The sequence below is a fragment of the Rhinoraja longicauda genome, chromosome 20 (genome assembly GCF_053455715.1).
Source record: "Rhinoraja longicauda isolate Sanriku21f chromosome 20, sRhiLon1.1, whole genome shotgun sequence".
Taxonomy (NCBI): Eukaryota; Metazoa; Chordata; class Chondrichthyes; order Rajiformes; family Arhynchobatidae; genus Rhinoraja; species Rhinoraja longicauda.
This window is the reverse complement of record NC_135972.1, coordinates 19,377,630-19,402,753: the sequence shown is the minus strand read 5'-3', so window position 1 is coordinate 19,402,753 and position 25,124 is coordinate 19,377,630. Positions and strand designations below refer to the sequence as shown.

General features: G+C 45.6%; 2 protein-coding genes across 9 annotated transcripts in view; one reads left to right on the top strand and one right to left on the bottom strand.

The window, feature by feature from the left end:
* The window catches only part of LOC144603617 (uncharacterized), a 28,099-nt gene extending 6,912 nt beyond the window's left edge, over nt 1-21,187 (bottom strand). Inside the window, exons 1-2 of the mRNA XM_078417105.1 lie at nt 21,023-21,187; nt 1,103-1,158 (exon numbers count right to left, since the gene is read on the bottom strand). Of these exons, the coding sequence (XP_078273231.1) occupies nt 1,103-1,158; nt 21,023-21,157 (191 nt within the window). The 5' untranslated portion in view covers nt 21,158-21,187. The remainder of the gene's footprint in view (nt 1-1,102; nt 1,159-21,022) is intronic.
* Nucleotides 21,188-21,403: 216 nt separating this feature from the next.
* ppfibp1b (PPFIA binding protein 1b) overlaps nt 21,404-25,124 on the top strand; it is a 94,383-nt gene continuing 90,662 nt past the window's right edge. For 7 of the 8 annotated variants that reach the window (XM_078417101.1, XM_078417102.1, XM_078417100.1 and 4 more), the window contains exon 1: nt 21,404-21,563. The gene's annotated coding sequence lies outside the window, so the exon portion shown is untranslated. Of the gene's footprint in view, nt 21,564-21,614; nt 21,690-25,124 lie in introns of those variants that run through there. The other variant, XM_078417096.1, reaches the window with a different exon arrangement.

Here is a 25,124-nt window from a genome sequence, read left to right as displayed (position 1 = left end):
CTCTGACAGTGAAACCCAGACTCTACCATTCCCCTCATCTCCTCTCCTGCAATCACTGCAACTCTCAAATGGCTGATCCACTGTAACCTCAACTCCCCACTCCTCTCTATCCCCGGTAACCTTTCACCGCTCCCTGATCATGAATCAGCTGGTCTCTGGCTGAAAAATATTCACAGATTCTGCTTCTGCTGTCCTTTAAGAAAAAAAGATCCAAAAATTCATGAGCCTCTGAGAGAAAATAAATATGTCGCCTCCTTTCTGTCTTGCATAGGTGACCATTTATTTTGAAACAGTGACCCTGAGTTCTCAGATTCTCCCATTGGAGGATTCATCTTCCCCAGACCCCTCAGTATTTCATGTGTTTCAGTAAAGGCCCTTCTGATATAACATACCTCATGGAACAGTTCATCACAGGAACAGGCCTTTTGGTCACAATGTGCGTGCTGAACATAATATCGTTACACTAATCTCTTCTGCCTGAACATGATCTATATCCCTCCATTCTCTGCATGTCCATGTTAATATCTAAAAGTCTTTTAAAACGCCACTATCACATCTGCCTCCATCTCCATCCCTGGCAGCACCCAGCTCCCACTGTGTAACAAAACTTGCCCCACACACTCCCTTTAAACTTCACCCCTCTTACCTGGATGAGTTGGGCCAAAGGTCCTGTTGTACACCTCTCTGACTCTATAAAAGCTCTCTCTGCCAGTTTTCCTGTTTCTTAGCAGTCTACTCTCGTATTCTTTTTTTCTTCTTGTTATTAATTTCTTGGGTGTCTTCTGCTGAATTCTAATATCCTCCCACTCATCAGGCTTCTTGTTTTACGTGCCAACTTTCTGAGCCTTTTCCTTAAAGTCACGCTGTCTCTAATTGTTCCTGTAATCCATGGCTGGATCACTGTAACCCCTGTAATCTTTAGGTGTTGGCCATTGCCTTTCTATGGTCAACCAGTCCTTCAGTGTTCCTTCTACTTGCACTGGTTTCAGGCTGAACTTCATCACTTCCACACTTAGTGTAAAGTACTCTCGTGTTTTCTTGATTTTAATCATTTGCCGAACCCAACCATAACTACAGACATTATGTTTAAATTCTCATTCACCCCATCCTCCATGAATCCAGGCAACAAAAGCTGCTGCTCAGCAGGTCAGGCAGCATCTGTGGAAAGAGAAAAATAAAAATCAACATTTCAGGTGGAAATCAATCCTTCCACAGATGCTGCCTGACTTGCTGTGTGTTTCCAACACTTTCTATTTTTATTGCAGGTTTCTAGCTTCAGCGTTATTCTGAACGTCAACAAAATGTGTCAGTTATGCCCCTTTTGCAGTCTCAAGGTGCCTTTATTTTCATAGAAATTTGGCGAGTCAACGAGAAACTTCAATAAGGCTCTTTAGCAAGTATTCTGACTGGTTGCATCGTGACCTGGTATAGCAATTCCAATGCATGGATACGCAAGAGGCTGCAGAGAGTGGTGGACTCAGCCCTCCCCACCATCGAGAGCATCGACACCAGGCGCTGCCTCAGGAAGGCGGCGTCCATCATCGAGGATCCCCATCATCCGGGCTGTGCCTCTTCTCACTGCTACCGTTGGGCAGGAGGTACAACAGCCTGAAGTCCCACACCACCAGGTTCAGGAGCAGCTACTTTCCTGCAACCATCAGGTTCTTGAACAACCCTCACTACCCTAATCCTACCCCGGCAACGAAACACACAAGATCGCCTCTTGCAGTGCTATTGTCTTTTTTTTCTAATTTTGTTTTTGCACTAATGTTTTATTAATTTTTACACAGACTTCTTTCTTTTTACCGACTTGCAGAATGTTATGCATGATTTATATTTTTGTCTGCTGTCTAAGTCTATGTGCCTGTGATGCTGCTGCAAGCAAGACTTTCATTGTACTTATGCATATGACAATAAACTCGACTTGCCTTGACGAACAACTGCAGAGAACTGGAGGGAGGGAGGGAGGGGGGGGGGGAGGGAGGGAGGGAGGGGGGAGGGAGGGAGGGAGGGGGGGAAGGGAGGATGAGGAGGATGGAGTGGGGGAGAGGGAGGGGGAGGGTAAGGGGATGAGGAGGGGAGGGGGGGGAGGGGGAAGGGGGGTAGGAGAGGGTGCTGCACCAATGCAGGAGAGGTTTGGGCCCAACGGGTCCACTTGGTCTAGTATCCCTCTACACCTTTCCTATCTGTGTATTTGTCTAAGTGTATTTTAAATGTTGTATTGTACCTGCCTCAACTACCTCCTCTGGCAGCTCATTCCATATACCCACCACTCTGTGCGTGAAACAGTTGCCCCTCAGGTCCCTATTAAGTCTTTCCTTCTTTCCCCTCTCACCTTAAACCTGTGCTCCCTGGTTCTTGATTCCCCTACCCTGGGTAAAAGACTCTGTGCGTTCACCTTATCTATTTCCCTCATGATTTTATGCACCTCTATAAGATCATCCCTCAGTCTCCTGTGCTCCAAGGAATAAAGTCCTAGCCTGCCCAACCTGACCCTGTAGCTCAGGCCCTCGAGTCCTTGCAACATTCTCGTAAATCCTTCCATTTTAATGGCATCTTTCCTAAAGCAGGGTGACCAAAACTGAACTCAATACTCGAGGTGCGGCCTCACCAATATCTTGTACAACTGCAACACAACAACCACATCCTCTACACTCAATACCCTGGCTAATGAAGGCCAGCGTGAAATACACCTTCTTCACCATCCTACCTACCTGCGATGCCACGTTCAGGCTTAAACACCAGTCAGTATCATTAAGTGTACACTTTGACATAAATTGCTTGTTCAAACTTAGTCAGAACCGTCATAATAACTTTCAATCTCTGCATTCCCTGGCTGTCAGGATGAATAATTAAACACGCCAATGTTATTTTAAGGTGACTTTTTGCTCCACCAAGACCCTAGTTACATGCACTGGAAGGTGGTTTAGCATCAGACTGGGTTGTTCGAGCCACACTAAACCCACTCATCACTCTCGTAGTCTTCCACCCACTAACATCCAGCATGAGCAATATTGCTCACATTTAAAGAGACTTAATTGAAGTGCCCTTTATCGATATGATGCAGATCTGTAATTACAATGTCTTTAATCATGCTGCAACATTAATATTTTTATTGTCTATCATTCCATCCTCATCCAAACAATGCGGCAAATTCCCTCAGGCTCATCATAAGCTGTTCATCTAAAAGCCTGCTGCACTGTCAAGCAATATTGAAGTCGTTTCACAATACTCTGGCAAAAGGCTGATGCCCTTCCCCAGAGTGACCAGAATGGCTTTAACCCATTCACACCCTGGGGCAGCCCTGTCCTAACTGGGAGCTCCATGCTCCCCAATCTCGCTGCTTCCCACTCTGCCTCTGTGGCCTGCCTTCAGCTACCTGGGCGCCATGCTCTGGAATTCTACGTTCAACCCTCTCCAGCCCTCGTTCAAACTTGAATCCTATCTGTTTCTGACCAAGCTTCTGACCGAAGCTCCGCTCACGTTTGAAGAACCAGAGGACATGGGTTTAAGGTGAGGGGTGCAAAGATGTATCAGAACCTGAGGGGCAACATTTTTATGCAAAGGGTGGTGGGCATATGGAACGAGCTGCCGAAGGAGGTAGTTGAGGCAGGTACAATCACAAGGTTTCGAAAAACATTTGGACAGGTGCATGGACAGGATAGGTTTAAAGGTGTATGGGCTAAACGCAGGCATGTGGGATTAATGTAGGTGGGGCATGTTGGTTGGCATGGGTCCGCTCCCTCAGCATTGCCCCTCCCACAGTGTGCACTCCCTCCTCCCCCTTTACATCGGCGACCTGGGGTGGAGGGTGTTGCATAAAGCCATGGCCTGCAACAGGTACTTGAGCCAGTTCACGGACTCATCTGTCACTTCTGCGGCGAGGAAGAGACCGTGTACCATTTGTATTTACAGTGTGAGAGGTTGCAGCCCCTGTTTGAGTATCTGAAGGGGCTGCTCAAGCTTTGGCTCCATTTTAGCCCTACGCTCCTGATTTTGGGGCACCCGGTACAGAGGGGGGAGGGTCGGGAGGGAGGAGGGGGTCTCCCTGTCGGTCTGCTCCTGGGCCTGGCCAAGATGGCCATTCGTGGGTCCAGGCAGCGGGTAGTCGACGGCTCACAGGGGTTGGCTGCCTGCCCCTTTTCCAGGGTTACGTCCGTGCTCGCGTGTCCCTGGAGAGGGAACACGCGGTGTCCACGGGGACGCTGGAGGCCTTCCATGAACGTTGGTCGGCGCGGGAGGTCAAATGTATTATTGACAAAGTTGGCGGAATTTTAATTTGATAATTGTTTTGTTTGTAAGCTGCCGATACAGGCAGCTTTAGATTTGATCGCGTTACTACTTTGTATGTTTGGTTTTGTTTTGGAATAAAGTATTTGTTAAAAAAAACTAAAAAAAACAGTGTGCGCTCCCACACAATCACCCCTCCCACAGAGTGGGGCACTCCCTCAGTACGACCACCACCACAGAGTGGGGCACTCCCTCAGTACGACCACCACCACAGAGTGGGGCACTCCCTCAGTACGACCACCACCACAGAGTGGGGCGCTCCCTCAGTACGACCACTACCACAGAGTCGGGCACTCCCTCAGTACGACCACTACCACAGAGTGGGGCACTCCCTCAGTACGACCACTACCACAGAATGCAGCACTCCCTCAGTACGACCACCACCACAGAGTGTGGCACTCCCTCAGTACGACCACTACCACAGAGTGGGGCACTCCCTCAGTATGACCACCACCACAGAGTGCAGCACTCCCGCAGTACGACCACCACCACAGAGTCGGGCACTCCCTCAGTACGACCCTCTCGTCCATTGAGTCAGAGACATACAGCACGGAAACAGATCCCTTGGCAATTTAACCAATATGCTTATCTAAGCTGGTCCTATTTACCCACATTTGACTCAAATCTCTTGAAGCCTTTCATATCCATGTATCTGCCCAACTGTCCTTTAAATGTTGTTATTGTACCAGCCTTAACTACCTCCTATGCCTGATGGTATTGTCCCAGCAAACCCACCAATCCCAACACTCTCCTCCTACCAAGCCTCACACACCTCTCCCTGCATGCAGCGCTCACCCCTGCCCATCAATACACACACACTCCCCACAAACACTGTCCTTTTAACGTTGTTATTGTACCAGCCTCAACTACCTCCTCTGGTTCCATATACCTGCCACCCTCTGAGCGAAAAAGTTGCCCCTCAGGATCCTGTTAAATTTTCCCCCTCTCACTTTAGACCAATTTCTGATTAACCTACCCTGGGGTATAAAGTGAATTCACCCTGTCTATACCCCTCATGATTTTATACACCTCAATATTGTCAGCCTTCAGCCTCCTGCGCTCCCAGGATTCGAGCTCTTGTTGCTATGTTACGGACAGTGTTTGTGTCGCTCGATGTTCAGTCTCAGTTCTCTCTAATATTTTGCACGTACTCCCAAACTCTGCAGAAATATTTATCTCCAGGTTGAGGGAGGCCTGACAATTGTATTTCTTCTGAAGTCATGGAACAAGCAACACATTGTTCTGCCCACTGAATCTGTGTGAATCGATCAGATGAAGATAACAACCACCCCACAGTGACTGTGATGTTGTCTGTCTTCCAGACAGATACAATTTCCCCAACACCAGCTCCAAAATTGTGAATAGGATGCCGGGTGATGTGTCCGATCCCAGATCCAGTGAGTGAGGGAAGGAAGTCAGACACAAAGAGCTGGAGTAACTCAGCAGGTCAGGCAGCATCTCTGGAGAAAAAGGATGGGTGATGTTTCGGGTCGAGACCCGGGAAAAGGCCAGAACAAAGCAGGGCCGGCAACAGATGACCAAGGAAGGATGGAAGGATGGAGCCAAAAATGGCCCATTGTTTTCTTTTGGCAAAAATAATTTAAATCAATTATTCACCAAAATAGTATGTACAATGCAAAACAATACAAACAAACCCACCACCATTATACCATTATGCAAAGTAAGACAAATATTCTTAAATACCAAATAAACTATTATACAACTATATTATACAACTATACATCCTATTATACAACTATACATCCTTATTAAAGATGCGTTAATGGCTCATTGTTGGCTGGAGAAGAAGTAAAAACGAAGAGATACGAGGATGCAAACAGTGGAAATGGTAGGATGACTAGGAAAAGGAATGCTGGGTTACTTGAAATTAGAGAAATATATTTTCGTACGGTAAGCTGCCCAAGCGAGAAATGAGGTGCTGTTCTTCCAATTTGTGTGTGGCCTCACTCTGACAGTGGAGGAGGCCTTGGACAGAAAGGTCAGTATGGGAACAGGATGGGGAGTTAAAATGTCTGGAAACTGGGAGATTGCGTAGGCCAAGGCAGACTGGGAGATGTTGGGTTGGGTCTGCCTGACGGTATTCTCAGCAAGCCCACAAATCCCAACACCCTCCCCCCCACTCCCTCACCCTCCCCTCACCAAACCTCACACACCTCTCCCTCCATTCACTCCCTCACCCCAGCCCATAAATCAACATACACTACCCCCACCCCCCCTTCACCCCTCCACCAAACCTCACACATCTCTCCCTCCATGTAGCCCCTCACCCCTCCCACCAACCCCCATATACTTACCCTCACTTTCCTTTCACTCTTCCATCCACCTTGCACCACTTTCCCCTTCATCGTCCCCCTCCTGCATGGACCCTGCATACCTATCCACCACCATCACTCCTTTCCCCATTGATCCACAACTGACTGCCCCCTCCTCATAACCCCTCCATTATCCTCCCTCCTCATTTGAAGGTGCGATCCAATTGGTCTCCTGTTGCCCTGGGAATTTTCCTGCATTTATCCATTTCCCTACTGATGAAGTCTAATTGAGTCGGAAGAAGGGTCCTGGCCCGAAACATCACCTATTCCAGTTCTCCAGAGATGCTGCCTGACCTATTGAGTTACTCGAGCATCTATGTTGTTGTTTATGTTTTTTGTAAACCAGCATCTGCCGTTGTTTGAGTCTATTCCCTGCTGGTGGCTTCAGTTGAATCTGCTCTCCTCATCTTCCAAACCAAACCAACCCCCTGGGTACAGTGAAGCCTCCCCTCCCTGGGTCTTCCTCTGCCACTTCCCCTCTGGTGTCATCCGTTCACCCAGCCTCCTGCCGCTGGTAACGGACTCTTCTCATGTTTCAAATGCCTCATCAGGTCGTTTTCCTGCTCAATCTCAGCCTCTCCATTCTCTGAATAAACTTTGTTCGGCCACATTCATAGTCTTGTGTGCAGTTCTAGTCGACACGTTACAGGAAGAATGCGGGGGCTTTGGAGAGGGTGCAGAAGAGGTTTACCGGGATGCTTCCCCTGGATTAGAGGAATTAGCTATAAAGAGAGGATGGATAAACTTGGATTGTTTTCTCTAGAGTGTCAGAGCGCGAGGGGAGACCAGACAGAAGTGTATAAAAGGATGAGAAGCAGAGATGGGGTAGGCAGTCAGAACCTCACCCCCAGGGTAGAAATGTCAAAGCTTTATGGTGAGAGGGGCAACGTTTAAAGGAGATGTTAACACAGAGGATGATGGGTGCCTGGAATGTGCTGTCGGGGGTAGTGGTGGAAGCAGATATGACAGTGGTGTTTAAGACACATTTACACAGACACATGTGAACAGACAGGGAATGCAGAAATATAGGCCATGTGCAGGCAGATGCGATTAGTTTAAATTGGGATTGTGACTAGCACAAGCATTGTGGGCCAAATGCCCTGTTCCTGTGTGGCGCTGTTCCGTGCCCAGCCCACTCCACAGAACAAAATGCCTGGATTTGTTCTAAATAAATCTCCTCCTGACTTGCGAAAATGCAGAAAGAGACCCTTCCACCTATCGTTCCATGCTACTCTCAGCAGAACAATGCCACTGCAGTGTCATTCCCCCTCTCTTTATCTCCTTGTACCCCTGCAACTTATTCTCTCTGTCACATCAACTCCTCTTTGGTTCTTTTCACCACGAACCTACCATAAATATTGGTGCACTCACACTCTTGGATTCTGCTCTGGCAGCGACTTTAAACATTTGCTTATCTTGTTTCTCCTCATTCTTCACACCTCACTGAGCTTTTTAGTTTCTTCCCCATATTAAATTTAACCTACTGAGTGTCTGCCCTTTTCATCAATTTGTCTTTGTCCTCCTGAATCTTGTCACTACCTGCTGAACAGTGCTGTGTCAGACCTACATCCAGGACACTAATTGTACCCAAAATATACCTTATTTCACATTTCCTCCCTTCTAGTCTGTTTCTAAAGAAACAGTCATACTGTGGTAGAGCTGTACAGCAAGAAACAGGCCCTTCAGCCCTCCTTGTCCATAGCAAATTGGCATACTGTGCTAGTCCCATTTGCCTGCATTTGGCCCATATATCTCTAAACCTTTCCTATCCATATATCTGACTAAAATTATTTAAAAGTTGTAATTGTATCTGCTCCTGCAGCTTCCTCTGGCAGCTCATCCCCGATATGACTGTCCTCTGAGTGAAAAAGTTGCCCCAAGGCCCCTCTCAAATCTCTCCCCTCTCTCCTTAAACCTATGCCCTCTAGTTTAAGAATCCTCTATCCTGGCTAAAAGGCTGTGAGCCTTCACTTTGTCCATGCTCCTCATCATTAGGTTCTAAGTGATAGGAGCAGAATTAGGCCATTCGGCCCATCATAGCTACTCCGCCATTCAATCATGGCTGATCTATCTCTCCCTCCTAACCCCATTCTCCCGCGTTCTCCCCATAACCCTTGACACCCATAACACTTGCCCATCTTCATGATCTTGTGCATCCCAATAAGGTCGCCCCTCAACCCCATAGGCTCCAAAGAAAAAAATCTCAGCCTATCCATCTCTTGAGATAACAAAAGCCCACAAGTCCAGGTAACATCTTGGTAAAGATCTACTGCACCCTTTCCAACTTAATAACATCCTTCCTGTAGCTGGGTGCACACAATACTCCAAGTGTGGTCCAACCAACAATTTGTACAGCTGCATCTTGATGTCCCAACTTTTGTACTCAATACCCTTCCCAATGAAACCAAGCATGCCAAAGGCCTTCTTCGCCACCTGGTCCATCTGACTCATCACTTTTACGGAAACATCTGTACTTTGAAGGAAACTGTCAGCAGCTCCGAGAGAAATTTTGCAAACTTGGGATCCTGTTGCTGATTGCTCAACCAGCAACGATGGGAAGACCAAAAATAACCTTAATCTATCATCTCCTTTATCACTTTAGCATTAATTATATTTTCAGAAGAAAAGATTAAAAACCCAACATTAATAAACAGGCCACTTAGTAAAATAATTCATCATCACACCTCAGTGTTTGGCAATGAAATTAGAACTTGCAAAACCCAATTACCTTGAATTAAATTGTTGCTAATGAACTGTTCCTGAGTCTGAAGAAGGGTCTCAACCTATTACGTAACCAATCCATGTTCTCCAGAGATGCTGCCTGACCTACTCAGTTACACCAATGTTTTGTGTAGTTATATATATTAGCTAGCATCTGGAGTTCCTTGCTTCTGCTAACTGTTTCTCTCAGTTTAATTCTACTTTTGCGTTGGGGAAGTGGAACAAATGAATGAGCCAATTACTCACAGTAGTCTGAAAAAGGGTCCCAACCCGAAATGTCACCTATCCATGTTCTCCAGAGAAGCTGCCTGACAGGCTGAGTTAATCCAGCACATCGTGTTTGTTTTACTTACAGCAATATGTCCATGCATGACATTCCAGCCGGGATACGCTAACTCCTGGGATGTCACCAACGGTCAGCACTTAAAGACAAATCCTTTACCAAACCTTAATATCCAGTGAGAAATGGGATCACACCAAAGCAGGAGATGTTCCACAGGTTGATCAAAGCTCAGAATCAGATGCTGCTACAGAGAGTGAGAGAGAGGTGGGGAGTGCGATGAGGGGAGTGTAGAAGGTCGAAGCAGGCAGACTCCACCATAGAAACATAGAAAATAGGTGCAGGAGTAGGCCACTCGGCCCTTCAAGCCTGCACCGCCATTCAATATGACCATCCAGCCTTAATTCAGTTAAGTGTGAGGTGTGGCATTTTTGGAAGTCAAATCAGGGCAGGAACTTCACAGTGAGTGGTTGTAGAGGAGAGGGATCTCGGAGTACAAGGAAATAGTTCTCTGAACGTGACATTGCAGGTAGATAGGATGGTCAAGAAGGCTTTTAGTACATTGACATTAATCGGTCAGGTTATTGAGTACAGACGTTGGGACATTATATTACAATTGTACAAGACATTTGTGAGACTGCACTTGGAGTATTGTGTTCAGTTTTGGTTACACTGCTACAGGGCGGCACGGTGGCGCAGCGGTAGAGTTGCTGCCTTACAGCGAATGCAGCGCTGGAGACTCGGGTTCGATCCTGACTATGGGCGCCGTCTTGGTTTTCTCCAAGATCTTCGGTTTCCTCCCACGCTCCAAAGACGTACAGGTATGTAGGTTTGACTGGGTAAATGTAAAAATTGTCCCTAGTGTGGATAGTGTTAATGTGCGGGGATCGCTGGGCGGCGCGGACTCGGTGGGCCGAAGGGCCTGTTGCCGCGCTGTATCTCTAAATCTTTAAAAAATCTACAGGAAAGATGCCATTAATATGGGAAGCGTGCTGAGAAGATTTACGAGAATGTTGCTGAGACTTGAGGGCCTGAACTACAGGGAGAGGTAGGGCAGTCTAGGGCATAATTCCTTGGAGCGTAGGATGCTGAGCAATGATCTTCAAATGGTGTATAAAATCATGAGGGGAAATAGCAGAATGCAGAGAGTCTTTTGTGAATAAATCGATTTGTACCAGCATCTGCAGTTATTTTCTTATACTACTGGAGAGCCGGAATTTAAGATGAGAGAGGAAAGATTTAATAGGGCAGCTTTTTTTTTCACACAGAGGGTGGTAGGTATATGGAACAATCTGCCAGAAGAGAGGGTTGAGGCAGGTACAACAATTGAAAGGCATTTGGACGGGGACATGCATTGGGGGATATGGGTCAAATGCAAGCAAATGGGACTAGCTCAGCATGACAACTTGGTCGTCATGGGCAAGATGGGCCGCAGGGTCTGTCTCTGTGCTGTACAGCTCTATGACTTTCCAGTCCTCTGCAGCCTCCCGAATGCAGTCACATCTTTGCAGTCTCCTCGCACTTCTCGGGATCAGGAAGGCTGCCACATCAATCCAATTTCCTATATTTCTGTACCCAGGTGTCTCTGCCAAGCAAGGTTTATTTCAGGTAGTGAATTGTGCTCCAGGCAGTTTGTTCTGATGTGAAAATCTTGCTGCACACTCCAATGTTTAATGAGCCCTAATTTGTTTATGCTTGGTTTGGAAGAGTTGAATTTTCTTTCTTGACAACACTCCAGATGAGGAAAACCCTGGCTCTCCTGAGGCAGCACTGCCCCCTGCGGCTCAGTTTTAGTACCTCAGTCTTGCCGAGACATTCGCCGATATTTGGCAGATCACTTCAATGACACTTCAGCGTTTCAATGGCTTGTTTATTGCCACGTGGACCGAGATGCAGTGAAAAGCTGTTTCTGCGTGTTATCCAGTCAAATCATTCTGTACATGAATACGTGTATTTTGCCACATGTTCATGAATACTACATGGGCAATGGATGAGAAAATGGGATAACATAGAACTAGTGTGAACAGGTGATCATTGGTCAGTGTGGACCATGTGTGGGCCGAAGGGCCTGCTTCCATGCTGTATTTCTAATCTACATTAAAACTAAAACATTTAATCCTTTGGAATAGTATGTAGTCACCGTGCTTGATGGTGTCCTCGTGTGAAGGTGCGAGACACAGATGGTGTCCCAGTGTGAGTGTGGGGGAGACGGTGATGGTGTCCGAGTGTGAATGTCCAAGACACTGATGGTGCCCCAGTGTGAGTGTGCGAGACACTGATGGTGTCCCAGTGTGAGTGTGCGAGACACTGATGGTGTCCCAGTGTGAGTGTGCGAGACACTGATGGTGCCCCAGTGTGAGTGTGCGAGACATTGATGGTGTCCCAGTATGAGTGTGCGAGACACTGATGGTGCCCCAGTGTGAGTGTGCGAGACACTGATGGTGTCCCAGTGTGAGTGTGCGAGACACTGATGGTGTCCCAGTGTGAGTGTGCGAGACACTGATGGTGCCCCAGTGTGAGTGTGCGAGACATTGATGGTGTCCCAGTATGAGTGTGCGAGACACTGATGGTGCCCCAGTGTGAGTGTGCGAGACACTGATGGTGTCCCAGTGTGAGTGTGCGAGACACACACAAGCATCCACAGCTGTGTGCTGCCGGACATGCCGGGTTTGTGATTCATCCCAATCCCTTCTGAGATTCCACTATCACAGGAGCCCGACTTCCACCATCTCCATTCCGCGTGGTCTCCAGAAACGGCTGGGGGCGCCGGAGACAGTAAAGGCCACGGACCAGACAACATCCCCACTGTGGTTCCGGAGATCTCCCCTCCAGTGCTCTCTGTGCCTCTGGCCCCCTCTAGCGCCAACACTGGCATCTGCCCAACCATATGGAAAACGATCAGTCTGAAGAAAGGTCCCGACCAGAAACATCGTCTGCCCATTCCCTCCGGAGATGCTGCCTGACTCACTCAGTTTCCCGAGCACTTTATTTCTTTTTCCCAAAGGGTCTTACAGTCATAGAGCATGGACACAGGATATTCAGCCCAGCTTGCCCATGCCGACCAAGGTGCTCTGCCTACATTGCTCCAGCTGTTGCAACAAGACCAGCCCTCATTTTGCTAAACTCCACAATGAATCCAGTGCTCTGAGGAAACTGCAGCAATGCACAAAGCGAGGGAAAGGGTGCAGAGGCAAAGCAGTCAGTGACTGCTGAGATCCAAAGTGATAATATCAATAAAAATGCACAGGACATTAAAATGTAAGTAATCCACTTCATAGCTGCAAATCTGATGAAACAAACATTCATTAAAAATTGATTAAACTCAAGAATGGAGTTAATTGGTTAGCACTCACATTTTGCATATCTTCTCATGACTGCTTGATAATCCTCCAGCAGAGGTCAATTTATTGTCATAAAGAATAGATTTTGAGTTCTAATCTGTGTTTAAATAATGAGTGCAGGAAGTCTGTCTGAGAATCACAGTCATAGAGATCTGCAGCACAGAAATATGCCCTTCGACCCACATTTTCCATGCCAGCAAAGTTCCATTTTGAGCTGGTTCCGTGTGTCTGCATTTGACCGTAGCACTCTGAACTCTTTCTATCCCGATGCGGGAGCTTGATCGCCCCGATGCGGAGGGCCGACCGCTGGCTACGGGAGCCAAGATCGTCGCGTCAACGGAAGGCTCGAGGCCCCCGACCGCGGGAAGACAAAGAAGGGAAGAGATTGAACTTTTTTTTCACCTTCCATCATAGTGAGGAATGTGGAGGAGTCACTGTGGTGGATGTTTATGTTAAAATGTATTTTGCGTGATTTGTTGCTTTTTATTGGTATGACTGTATGGCAAATCAAATTCCTCGTATGTTGCAAAACATACTTGGCTAATAAAGTATGATTATGATTATGATTATTATGATCTATTAGACTCCTGAACCAACCGCCACAACATTGATGAAGATAGACACAAAATGCTGAAGTAACTCAGCAGGACGTGCAGCATCTATGGAGAGAAGGAATGGGTGACATTTCGGGTCTCAACCCAAAACATCAGCCATTCCTTCTCTCCATAGATGCTGTCTGTCCCGCTGAGTTACTCCAGCATTTTGTATCTATCTTTGGTATAAACCAGCATCTGCAGTACCTTCCCAGACACCACAACATTGACTATCCTTTTGCCTCCACAGATACTGCTTGATGCTTATTAGATTTCTGAATTGTCCTTCCACAAGCTAGGGTACAGTCTCGATTCGCCAACCTACCTCATAGCGAACATTGGATTGTTTCTCGGGAACTGTTACACTACTCTGCTGAGAACTCTATTCTGCACTCTATTATCTCTCCCTGTGCTCTAGATTTTGTATTTGTGTTTGGCTTGATTGTATTCATGTATAGTATTGGATATAAACATAAACCACTGTAGACATGACAATAACAAACCTAAATCTAAACGTTTAGGAAGGAACTGCAGATGCTGGTTTACACCGAAGCTAGACACAAAATGCTGGTCAGGCGGGTCAGGCAGCATCTCTGGACAGGTCACCCATTCCTTATTTCCAGAGATGCTGCCAGACCCGTTGAGGTACTCCAGCATTTTGTGTCTAAATCTAAACGCACTGAGTTCTGCTGAGTTCCATATATCCATCAACTTCTGTATGAAAAAGATGCCCCTGAGCTTTCTAATCATTTTTTACCATTTCACCTTGAGGTTGAACAAACTTGGATTGTTTTCTCAGGAGTATAGGTTAAGAAAAGACCTGATAGAAGTTTATAGAATTAGAGAGGCATAGATAAAGGTGAGAGGGGTATAGTTTAAGGGAGATGAGCTTGGCAAGTTGTTTACATTGTGGGGGGTGGGTGCCAGGGTAGTGGTGGAAGTAGATGCAATAGTGGCATTTAAGAGGCATTTAGATAGGCATATGAAACGTGCAGGGAATGGAGGGATATAGACCTTATGCCATCAGGTAGGATTCGTTTAAATTAGCATTCTGTTGGCATGCTCATTTATGGGCTGACGAGCCTGTTCCTGTGTTATACTCTTCTATGTTCTATGTTTTATGGAGAAATTGAATTGAATAAAAATAAAAATAAAATGTCATCTTTAAATTTGCAAAGCTCAAGTTGAATAGAATAATCAAAAGCTCCATTTGTGGTGCTGAATATTGTGAATATCACCTGCAGAGAAGATCTAATTGATTCAGCAGGAGAGTTGGAGGCAGTCACATAACACAGTGTGCAGCTTTGCAATCTTCACTGGCCACTGGGGGCCTCTGCGATTTCAGCTTACTTCTCCCTGATTGAATGTTTAAACATTAATGACTTACAGCAAAAGCAATTCCTGCCTTGGCACATGTGGGTGAATTAAGCAGAGGAGTCAGGAAGAGGGACTCTTCGGTTTTTCCTAATTTAACTTATGTGCAGCAGCCACAGTGTTGGTTTTTGGCCCCTGCTCAGGCTGACTGCGTTCACCAACTCCCAAGGATTAATATCACCCTCTCCGCTCTCTCTGCAGAACCCTGCAGCTGGGTCCCAACCTGAAACATCACCTATCCATGTTCTCCAGAGATGCTGCCTGACCTGCTGAGTTACTCCAGTACTCTGCATCTTCTGTTGTAAACCAGCATCTGCAGTGCATTGTCTCTGCATTTTTTAGTTACACTAAATGTTCAATCAATTCACTGTCAACCTCACACCTTTGCTGCCTGGCCAAACTATGATTCCACACCCATGCTCTACCTAAACGATTGACGACGTTGAGTAATGCTGTATATATTCCCAACAATTACTTTATAATCCATTGGGCTTTGTCCTCCAGAGGGAGACAAATGGCCAAGAATCTCTGAGCAGCCAGCCATAGATCAGTTAGACAAAATCTACTGAGACATGGGATGCAGATGCTGGAATCTGGAGCACAAACAAATTGCTGGAGGAACACAGCGGGTCAAGCAGCATCTGTGGGGAGGAAGGAATTGTTGAAATTTCCATTTGAAACCCTGCATCAGACTTTAGACTTTGGAGATACAGCACAGAAACCGGCCCTTTGGCCCTCCAAGTCCGCGCTGACCAGCGATCACCCCGTACACTAACACAATTCTACACAACTTACCGAAGCCAACTAACCTACAAACATGTCATTGGGGTGAGGGAGGAAACCAGAGCACCCTGAGAAAACCCACGCGGTCACAGGGAGAACGTACAAACTCCATACAGACGTCACCCGTACTCAGGATCGAACCTGAGTCTCTGGCGCTATAAGGCAGCAACTCTATCGCTGCACCTCTGTGCTGCAGGATTTAAGATTACTGATGCATCCTGGATAAACATCAAAAACATTTTTGTAACCTGTACTTTCACACAAGGGGACAAAGTCCATGAAAGTTGCCTTGAAATGTTTGTAGTTTATCCAATACAAAGTATGTGGAAAAGAATTGTGCGAGTGAAAATACACTAGAGGTAGACAGTGAGAGGGTTCTAATGATTCATTTCCTGCCCAGACACTGCAATGAAATATACTGAGTCACACACTTAAATACGGCCTTACCATTAGGTAACAAACCATTTCCTCAATGGAACAGAATACTTGGTGGCTTGGAATCCCGGGCTTTGGAATGGAATCCACGCTCAAATTTATATCCCAAAGGAAAGCATGAAGATTTGGTGATCTGTGATGCTTGCCACAGGGCTAACACAATACCAAGAATAAGTTCCCATATTTTTTATTAAGGACTGTTCCTAAAGCTCTCACATCCATCAGAAGAAGCAGTAATTTGGAATCCTTACCAAACGGTGACCGAAGTGTAACAAAGCTATTCTTCAGCTGAAGGCGAACTGAAGGGTTGCACCTTGAACAGGGCAGCATCATTCAGACACAAATTGCTGGAGTAACTCAGCAGGTCTGGTTGCTGAAAAAGGGTCCTGTCCTGCTGATTACTCCAGCACTTTGTGTCTATTTTTTTATAAATCAGCATCAGCTGTTCCTTGTATCCACAATACTCATTCAGTCCTGAAGAATGCAGGAAGAGCAAACTCCATCCCCCTGGTCTCCATCAGTCCCAAGACGGGGCCCGACCTGATATGTCTGTCCATTCCCTCCAAAGATGCTGCCTGACCTGCCGAGTGTCTCTAGCACTTTGTTTTTTTGCTCCAGATGCCAGCATCTGTAGTTTCTTGTGTCTCCATGGTGTTTATGTGGCTGGTCTTGTTCGGTTTCTGGATACCTCTAAGATATTTATACTGGGTGACTCAATGATGATAACCTAATGAAAATGAAATCTTTACTTTTATACTAAATAAAAATAGATATGATGAATAACGATATGGAATTTTTAGGGGGATATCAGGACACCATACATTGTGTAAAACGATGTTAGAAAAATACTTGCCACATGCTACAAATTAGTGACAACAATGAAAATAAAATAACACGTCTCTACATGAGCTACTGGTTCCTTATCTTTAATATCAATTAAATAAAAACTTGCTTCTTAGGAAAAGAACTAGTCGAGTCTTGTAGTGAGTAGCAATTCAAGTGATAGTGAATCACTTCTTCATCGTTTTTTTAAAAAAATCAAGAATTATCGTTAATGTTAGTTGATTTACTCTCATTTTGCTCAATCTCTCCCTGTCGCTAAGCTCATGTGACCAGTGGTTATGTTTTGTTAATGTTCATGTAATCAGGAAAATTAAATCTTACTTCAAAATATTCACGTTAATACATTGCTGCGTGCGTTAAAATCAGGCTCAGAGTGAGCAGCACTGCTGAGCGCATTTCCCAGTGTTGCTTGGAAATGCAAAGCATACAGTTCAACCTGTCACAGTGAGTGATGTAGATCACAATGTTAGGTCGCTAGACTTGAATTTCACAGAAGTGCTTAAGGGGGTCAGGAAGAAATTTCACACATTTTCATCTTCTTTGATGTTATGCCTGTGGTTAGTCAATTCCACTGGGAAATTAATTAAATGAGGGGTAAAACTCAAAACGACATGGTTTTCTGATAAAGCACCGACCGGATTGTTTCTGCTTTTAACTCTGCTATCGAAAGAAAGCAACGGTGTTGGAAGGTTCCTGTGAGAGGCACTGAAAATGTAAACCTAAGGTTATGGATAAAAGCTCAAACACCTGGAGCTCCATGCATGGAGAAGGGCAAAGTGGAATTTAATGCAGATTTGTCAAATTCTGTGAAGTTTTGAGATCAAAGAAACAAGATAATTTCTTGGTGAGCCCGTAACAAGGGGGCACAAGCCCAGAAAGTCGGACAATGACGAACAATGGATCTTGTCCGAATGTGGTCGGTCTTTAGAAGGAAGCAGTCTTACAATAGCTTTTCTGAGCCAGAAATTACAAACATCATATAGTTGGTAATTAGCAAAAGCCCACTGGTAATTTGAAGGATGAAACAAAGATATGGAAAGGAGGGAAGGAAAGAAGTAAAGCAAGAAGTTAGGCAGTGAATACACTATAAGAAAAATTCCACACAGAGCTTTACGAATAATAACATGCAATGTTGATTTGTGCAGGTGCAATGCAGACAGATAAAAATATATAATTATCATAAAGTTCAATAAATTAATAACCATGTAACACTAGGTCACTAGGTAGTATCAAATGATGGAACAAATTGTCAGTTGAGGAGATTTCAGGTGGCCTGGAAAGATACCTCCGGCAGGTCTGGGCCCAGAGGATTCCCCCCTCTGCAATGCGCCTTTGATAATGGGTAGTCTTGTCTCCCCCTAGTCTCTCCCCTACGGTTAGTTGCTGCTGTCTCCAGCCAGTACCCCCTTTCTCCTGCTGTGGAGGGAAAAGGGTTGAAAGGAACAAGTTGGCTGCAGCCTGAAATGACCCCCCCCCTCCATAGATGCTGCCGAGCCAGTTGAGTATTTTTTCAAATACACTACAGAATTCGGGCACAAAACATTCACACACTCTAATTCCCTAACCTCTTTACAGGGTTATCCCATGTTGCTGTTACGATACGTTATGGTAGAACTTTATTTATCCCAGGAGGGAAATTGGTCTGCCAACAGTCATAAAACACAAGAGAGGAAAGAGAAACAGAATGAAATTGAAAGTGGCAAAAAAAGTAAGCAGTGAAGACTAACCATAATAAAGACATCCCAGGGTCAAATAAAGTCATTTGAAACTCTGTGTGACAATCTTCCCACGCGCTAATTATTGCCAATTACAGTCTCTTATGAATCAGAGACAATGTTATAGTGAAATGGTGACATCACCAGTCACTCACAATCTCCAAAGCACTTTCATGAGTATTTTTATCTTTGATTTGAATTCATCCTGTTTAATTGAAACTGAACAAATCTGAACTATCAGCATAGGTAAGGCTATGAATTAGTCAGGCATTGAATTACGCTGATAAACCATTCTGCGTATTAATATCACGCTCCTAAATTCACCAAAGCCTCATGGTTAATTCATGTCTGCAACTCCAGAATTTTTTCCGCTATCACGCACAGTTTCTGTTCAGAGTTATCCAGGGACATAGCCGAGTCAAATCAAGTGGAGTTTATTGTGATATACACAAGCACGGTGAGGTAAAGGCATAGGGTTGGGCAGTAGCACCACAGGCACATAGACTCAGACAACAAACACAAATAAATTATTCATAAACTCTGCAGTGAAAAGAAAAAGTCTGTGCAACACAAAAGCAAAATATTGGAGTAAAAGTACACAATTAGATAACATGTCCATGTTAGTGCACGAGGTGGTCTGTGGTGTTTCATTGCCGAGGTAGGATTAGGGTTGTGTGTGTTGGTTCAAGAACCTGAATGGTTGTAAGAAGGTAGCTGTTCTTGAACCTGGTGGTGTGGGACATCAGGCTTCTGTACCTCCTGCCCAATGGGAGCAGTGAGAAGAGGGCACGGTCCGGATGGTGGCGATCCTTGATGATAGAAGCCACCTTCTTGAGGCAGTGCCTGTGTCGATGCTTTTGATGGAGGAGTGGATTGTGCCTGTGATGGACTAGCCTGGGAGCACCACTCTCTATGGCCTCTTGTGTTCCTGTGTGTAGGAATTGCTGTACCATGCCATGATGCAACCAGTCGGAAAGTTGAGGGATACATTCTTTGTGATTACATCATTGGGCGTCCGATATGTTAATGCCCAGGAATTTGAGGCACCTCTCTCCATCACTGACTCACCTATAAAAACTGGCATGTGCTCTCCCAACTTTCCCTTTTTGAAGTCATTGATTAATATCTCTCTATGACTTTAAAAGTGTTTGAAGCCTTTAGAAGCACGAGTGTGCAGGGAATGAAGGGATATGGATCATATGCAGGCAGATGGGGCTAGTTTAATGTAGTATCGCGGTCAGCGTAAAGCTGGCCGAAGGGTTTCTTTCTGCGCTGGACTGTTCTTTGTTCTAACGATCAAATTTTATTTTATGATTTCGTCTGAAAGACAAAGATTTATCATAGCACCAGAGAGAACTCGTCTGCTGTTCTTCAGAATTATGACAAGGAATTCTGAGACAGCAGGTAACTCATGATCCACTGACTACCGTCATAACCGTGCATGCTGAAAGATCAGTTTCCCTGTTTGGTTCCATTCCGCAAAGCAACTTGATTGCAACCATTAACATCCTGAGGGATTCAATTTTACTTTTTCTGACATGTATGTAGGTACAGTGAAATGCTTTGTTTTGCATACAAACCGGAAAAATCATTTTGCAGACATCACCGAGGGCAGTACAAAAGTGTTGCCATGTTTCTAGCACCGATAAAGTTACAAAAATCCACTGAACAGTCCTATCTTCTGCCTGTTGCCACACGTGGCCTCAAGCCCCAGCCCCCCCCCCCCCCCCCCCCCAGGGTTCCCCTCCGATCTCGGCAGCCGACCCCACCGGGTCCCCCCTTCGTCAGTGGAAAGGGTGGGGGAGGAGAGCTAAGGCCCATCAGGAAGGAGCAGATCAGCCACAATCATTGGTTGGCAGGGGTGACTGAGGGGCAGATTGGCCTTATCCTGCTCCATTTTTCTTGTGAAAATTACATAAAACTAGAGGACGTAGGCTTACCGTAAGAGGGGACTCAATAGGAACCTGAGGGGCAACTTTTTCACAGAGAGTGATGGGTATATGGAAGGAGCTGCCAGATGAGGTCGCTGAGGCAGGTATAATAACAACATTTAAAAGACATCTTCTATCTTGTGGTCATCACTTCCGAAGAGTCCACCAGTGATGATACTGGAAGTATCCTATACCCACTAGGGATAATTTTTAACACTATTCTACACCCACTGGGGACATTTTTTGCATTTGCACTGGTACATGGATAAGAAAGGGATATGGGTCAAAAGTGGGCAAATGAGACTAGCTCAGGTCAGCAGAGACATGTTGTGCCAAAAGGCCTCTTTAAGACTTCTAAATAAGATTAATTGAGTTTAGTTTACCGTCACGTGTACAGTGAAAAGCTTTTGTTGCGTTGGTGATGGTAGATATAAAGCGCAGCAGCGAAGTGTCGGGCCGAGGGGCCTGTTTCTGCGCTGTATGACTCCACCGTACCGGCATTTCCCAGCAGGCGACATCGGGCTCCCTGCCCTCCCGGCGCTGGCCGACACACGTCCCGCCCCCTAGCCAGACTGACATGCGGCTCGACCAATCCCGCAGCCGGTTGTCAGCCTCAATCGGATCCGCCTCTTCCGCGTGAGACGGGCAACTGTGCCGTCCAATCAGAGCTGCTGGGCGGTGCGTGGACGCGGGTCATGTGACGCTAGTGGGCGATGCCAGGGCGCGGGTCATGTGACGTGAGTGGGCGGTGTTTGCCGAGAGGCACCGATTGAGGGGCGGCCGCCGAGAGTTGCCGAGTTCCCTCATCGCAAGGCGGCCGCCGAGAGTTGCCGAGTTCCCTCATCGCAAGGCGGCCGCCGCCTCCGTCTACCCGGCACCCCACCCCCAAAAGCGAGCGCTGCCGCTGCTGGCGGCCGGGAGCAGGTATGTGCCGCTACCGTCAGTGGTGGTGTACGGCGCGCTCTCGGGACGAGGAGGAGAGGGGGCACTAACTGAATGCACGCCCCCGTAAGAGGGCCGTGGTGACCTAACGGCCGCGCGCTCTGGGAGGTGGGCGATGGTGCGCGCGCCCGCTCGGCCCTTCAGCCGACGGGGTAGGGGTGGCGGGGGCGCGCGTCTCCCCAGGTCACGGTGAGGGAATGCGCGCTCCCTTGTCACAACGTGTCACACCGCGCCGGTTCATCCGCGGCCACGGGGTCCTCGAGGAGGAATGCGCGCTCCCGGGGTGAAGTGGAATGTGTGCTCGTAACCGGGGGTGGGAGGAGGGATATCTCTGATACCTTTGGTAGACACAAAATGCTGGAGTAACTCAGAGGACGGGCAGCATCTCTGGAGAGAAGGAATGGGTGACGTTTCGGGTCGAGACCCTTCTTCAGACCTTTGGGTTTGGGTCATTGCGGTTTGTTAACGTAATCATGGGTCTCCATCCCCCACCCACCCCCTGAGTGGCTTGACTGCCAGAGAGTGATGTGGACCAAACACTGGGCAGGGGTCTGTGCTCCCTCTCCCCCTCCTCACTGTATTCCTCTGCCAGACTTTGCCAGTTCTCTGCCTGGGCTTGGGTTAACTTGTAACATAAGAGAGTCTGTTCTCTGCACACATGCCAATAGCTGTGGGTTTCCTGAATTTTGTTTGAAATTGCAACTGTGGACAGGACTACCTTTAAAATGGCTTGGACCTACTGTACTTTTCAATTTTGGAAATGGTGAATTGTTGGATATTTACTGTAGGTCAGTCAGCATCTGTAAATAGCTTAATGAATCCAGTATACAAGGACAAACTGCAGATGCTGGTTTAAACCAAAGATAGACACAAAAAGCTGGAGTAACTCAGCGGGACAGGCAGCATCTCGAGAGAAGGAATGGGTGACGTTTTGGGTCGAGACCGTCTGAAGAAGGGTCTCAACCCGAAACGTCACCCATTCTCGACCCGAATTGTCACCCATTCCTTCTTTCCAGAGATGCTGCCTGTCCCGCTGAGATACTCCAGCTTTTTGTGTCTCTCTTAATGAATCCAGTGTTTGGCTTGTACTTTTTGATTTGCTGTTCTGTTGTCCCATCATTTCAGATCTGAGTGAAGCTTTAAATTGTCTGATGTAATTCACATGAATAGGGACAGTGTTAAGTAATGGAATAAATGCTGCAAGTACATGGGTTTTCTGTAAATAGAAATCTCGTCATCCCACAAGTGTCAAATGCTTTCTGTTGTTATTTCACTTGCAGTTATAAAATTTTCACAGTTATCTTTTGCAGATGTAGCAACTGAGACCATTTAAAGGGTTGTTGACTTTGTTGATATTTAATCTATTGGAATACAAATCTTTTTCATCGGAGTATCATGTGGACAAATATACAATCATATAGCAGTATTGAAGTATCCTCTGGCAGCATAATCCTACAATTGCGAGTCATATTTTGAATAGAAACCACATTTAAATGAAATCCTGCACTTTAAAGTGCATTAGATCAACATTTTGATGGGATGAAAATAGACTGGAATGAGTTCCATCTCATCATTTATGGCCAGTAAGAAATGCAGGCTAGGTGGAGGAGCTGTTACCAAATTGGAAATTGGTGGGGACAAGTATTTTTGGATATGTATTTTTATAGAGCCAGTTGCTGCAAACAAAAATGGACTGCTTCTGTTTATATGCCTAGCTGTAATGGGCAGTTGGCACTGAGGTGCTTCAATTGACTTTATACCTCATGTTTACTGTGCTGTCTCCTTTTGTGGCTTGTTAATCAGGATGCACACTACGGGAATGGCAGACTTTGTTGTATCGATTATTTCTCCCCTTGGTATAATTACCCATGTACTTGGGAAAACTAATGACCTATATCTATTTAAATCGTTCACCATGTTATTTTTGATATAGTCGAATGCTGGTTTGACAGTTGACCCAAAAGTGTGTAGCAACTCTGTCCTGCTTGATGTGAAGTTTCACTAGAAAAGCCTTGGGCTGGCATTGGAAACATGTCTTGTTTACTGCTTTATCATCCCTACCCAGACAGCCTAGATATTTCATCCTTCATGGTTGGCTGACAATACCCACAGAACGGGCCAAGCAGGCTACCATCTCGGGCAGAGGGGAATAAACTTGACCTTGCAGAGAGTGCTCATTCAGTGGAATATTTGAAAAATGTATAAGATGAAGTGGCACTGTGGTCTTTCTGTGGGAGAAAGGGAAAGCAACATACTATGATACTGGAAGTCAGGGGGGAGAAAAGAAAATGATGAAAATTGTAAATGGTCAGGCAGCATTTGTGAAAATGAAAAAGGTTATTCAAGCTTCTACGCTCTCTCTCTCGCTCTCTCTCTCTCGCTCCATCTCTCGCTCTCTGTCCCTTCAAACTGCAGATGCTCTGAAGTGTTTCCAGCACCTTTTGTTTTCATTTTAAAGCTTCATATTTATTTGAAACAATTTGAGAGTGGTTCAATTAAGAGGTGTATCTATCTGCAAGATCATGACCATAGCGATGCTCCATAGGAGGTTGGTATCTCTGGAGTGGTACCTCTAAAATGGTTACTGTCCGTGTGCAAGAAGTATATCTAACTTTAAATTTGAGCTCTTCTGAGTTCTTTAAAGATTGCCACCATTTGTAAATATTGCAGACATTTCAAATTTAAATTGCACATATGTGTACTTTCATGCATTGAGTGCAATGTTGATGCTTTTTCACACATTTTGCTTCAGTGAAAACATCAGATGGAACTAATTTCAAAACTGTGCCAATTAATAATTGCTGAAATATTTAAAATTTTATCTGATGTCTGTTTATTCTTTGAAATGTATAAACATTTTAGAAGCATGTGGCATGTGCAAATTGTTAGATTTTCCATTCATATTTGATTTCTTTATTGAATGTATTAAATATTTAATTATTCAATTCATTTTTCCTCAAAGCCACTACCAGCATCAAATAGCACATTATTCAATGTACAAGCACATAATTCAGCAAACTGTAGGAGGCATAAGAATCAAACTTGCATTCATCAGTCATCTCAAGATAACAATAAAAAAATTCACATTTCCGACAGAATATAACTTCACTTTGAGAATCAATGATCATGGATTAAATTGTCCCGTCCTAATGTAGAGCTCAGTAGAACATTAGCCCAATTTACTGTGAGAATTCTTAGAGACTCAGTTCATTTGCTGCAGACTGTAAGAAACCTAATGCTTAGATAAATTGTATATAAAACTAGGTTTGTTTTTGAAATCACTCCTTGAGATACTGGATAGAATGTTTTAATGTTCAATGTTTTAATCATTTTATGAACACGTGAACCACATAAATGGTTCTGGCTTCCTATAATTTTCCAATTCTCCTGAGATGCAGCAAAGGTTCCAGAGCATGGGAAGGAACCAAAGCATTATGCCCTTCTTCAAAAGGGTGTTTGGACTTGCCAGGCGATGACACGCCAATTGGTTTTAGCTTTGTTATGTGGAAGGTCTTGGAAACAATGGGGTGATTGTGTGGCTAG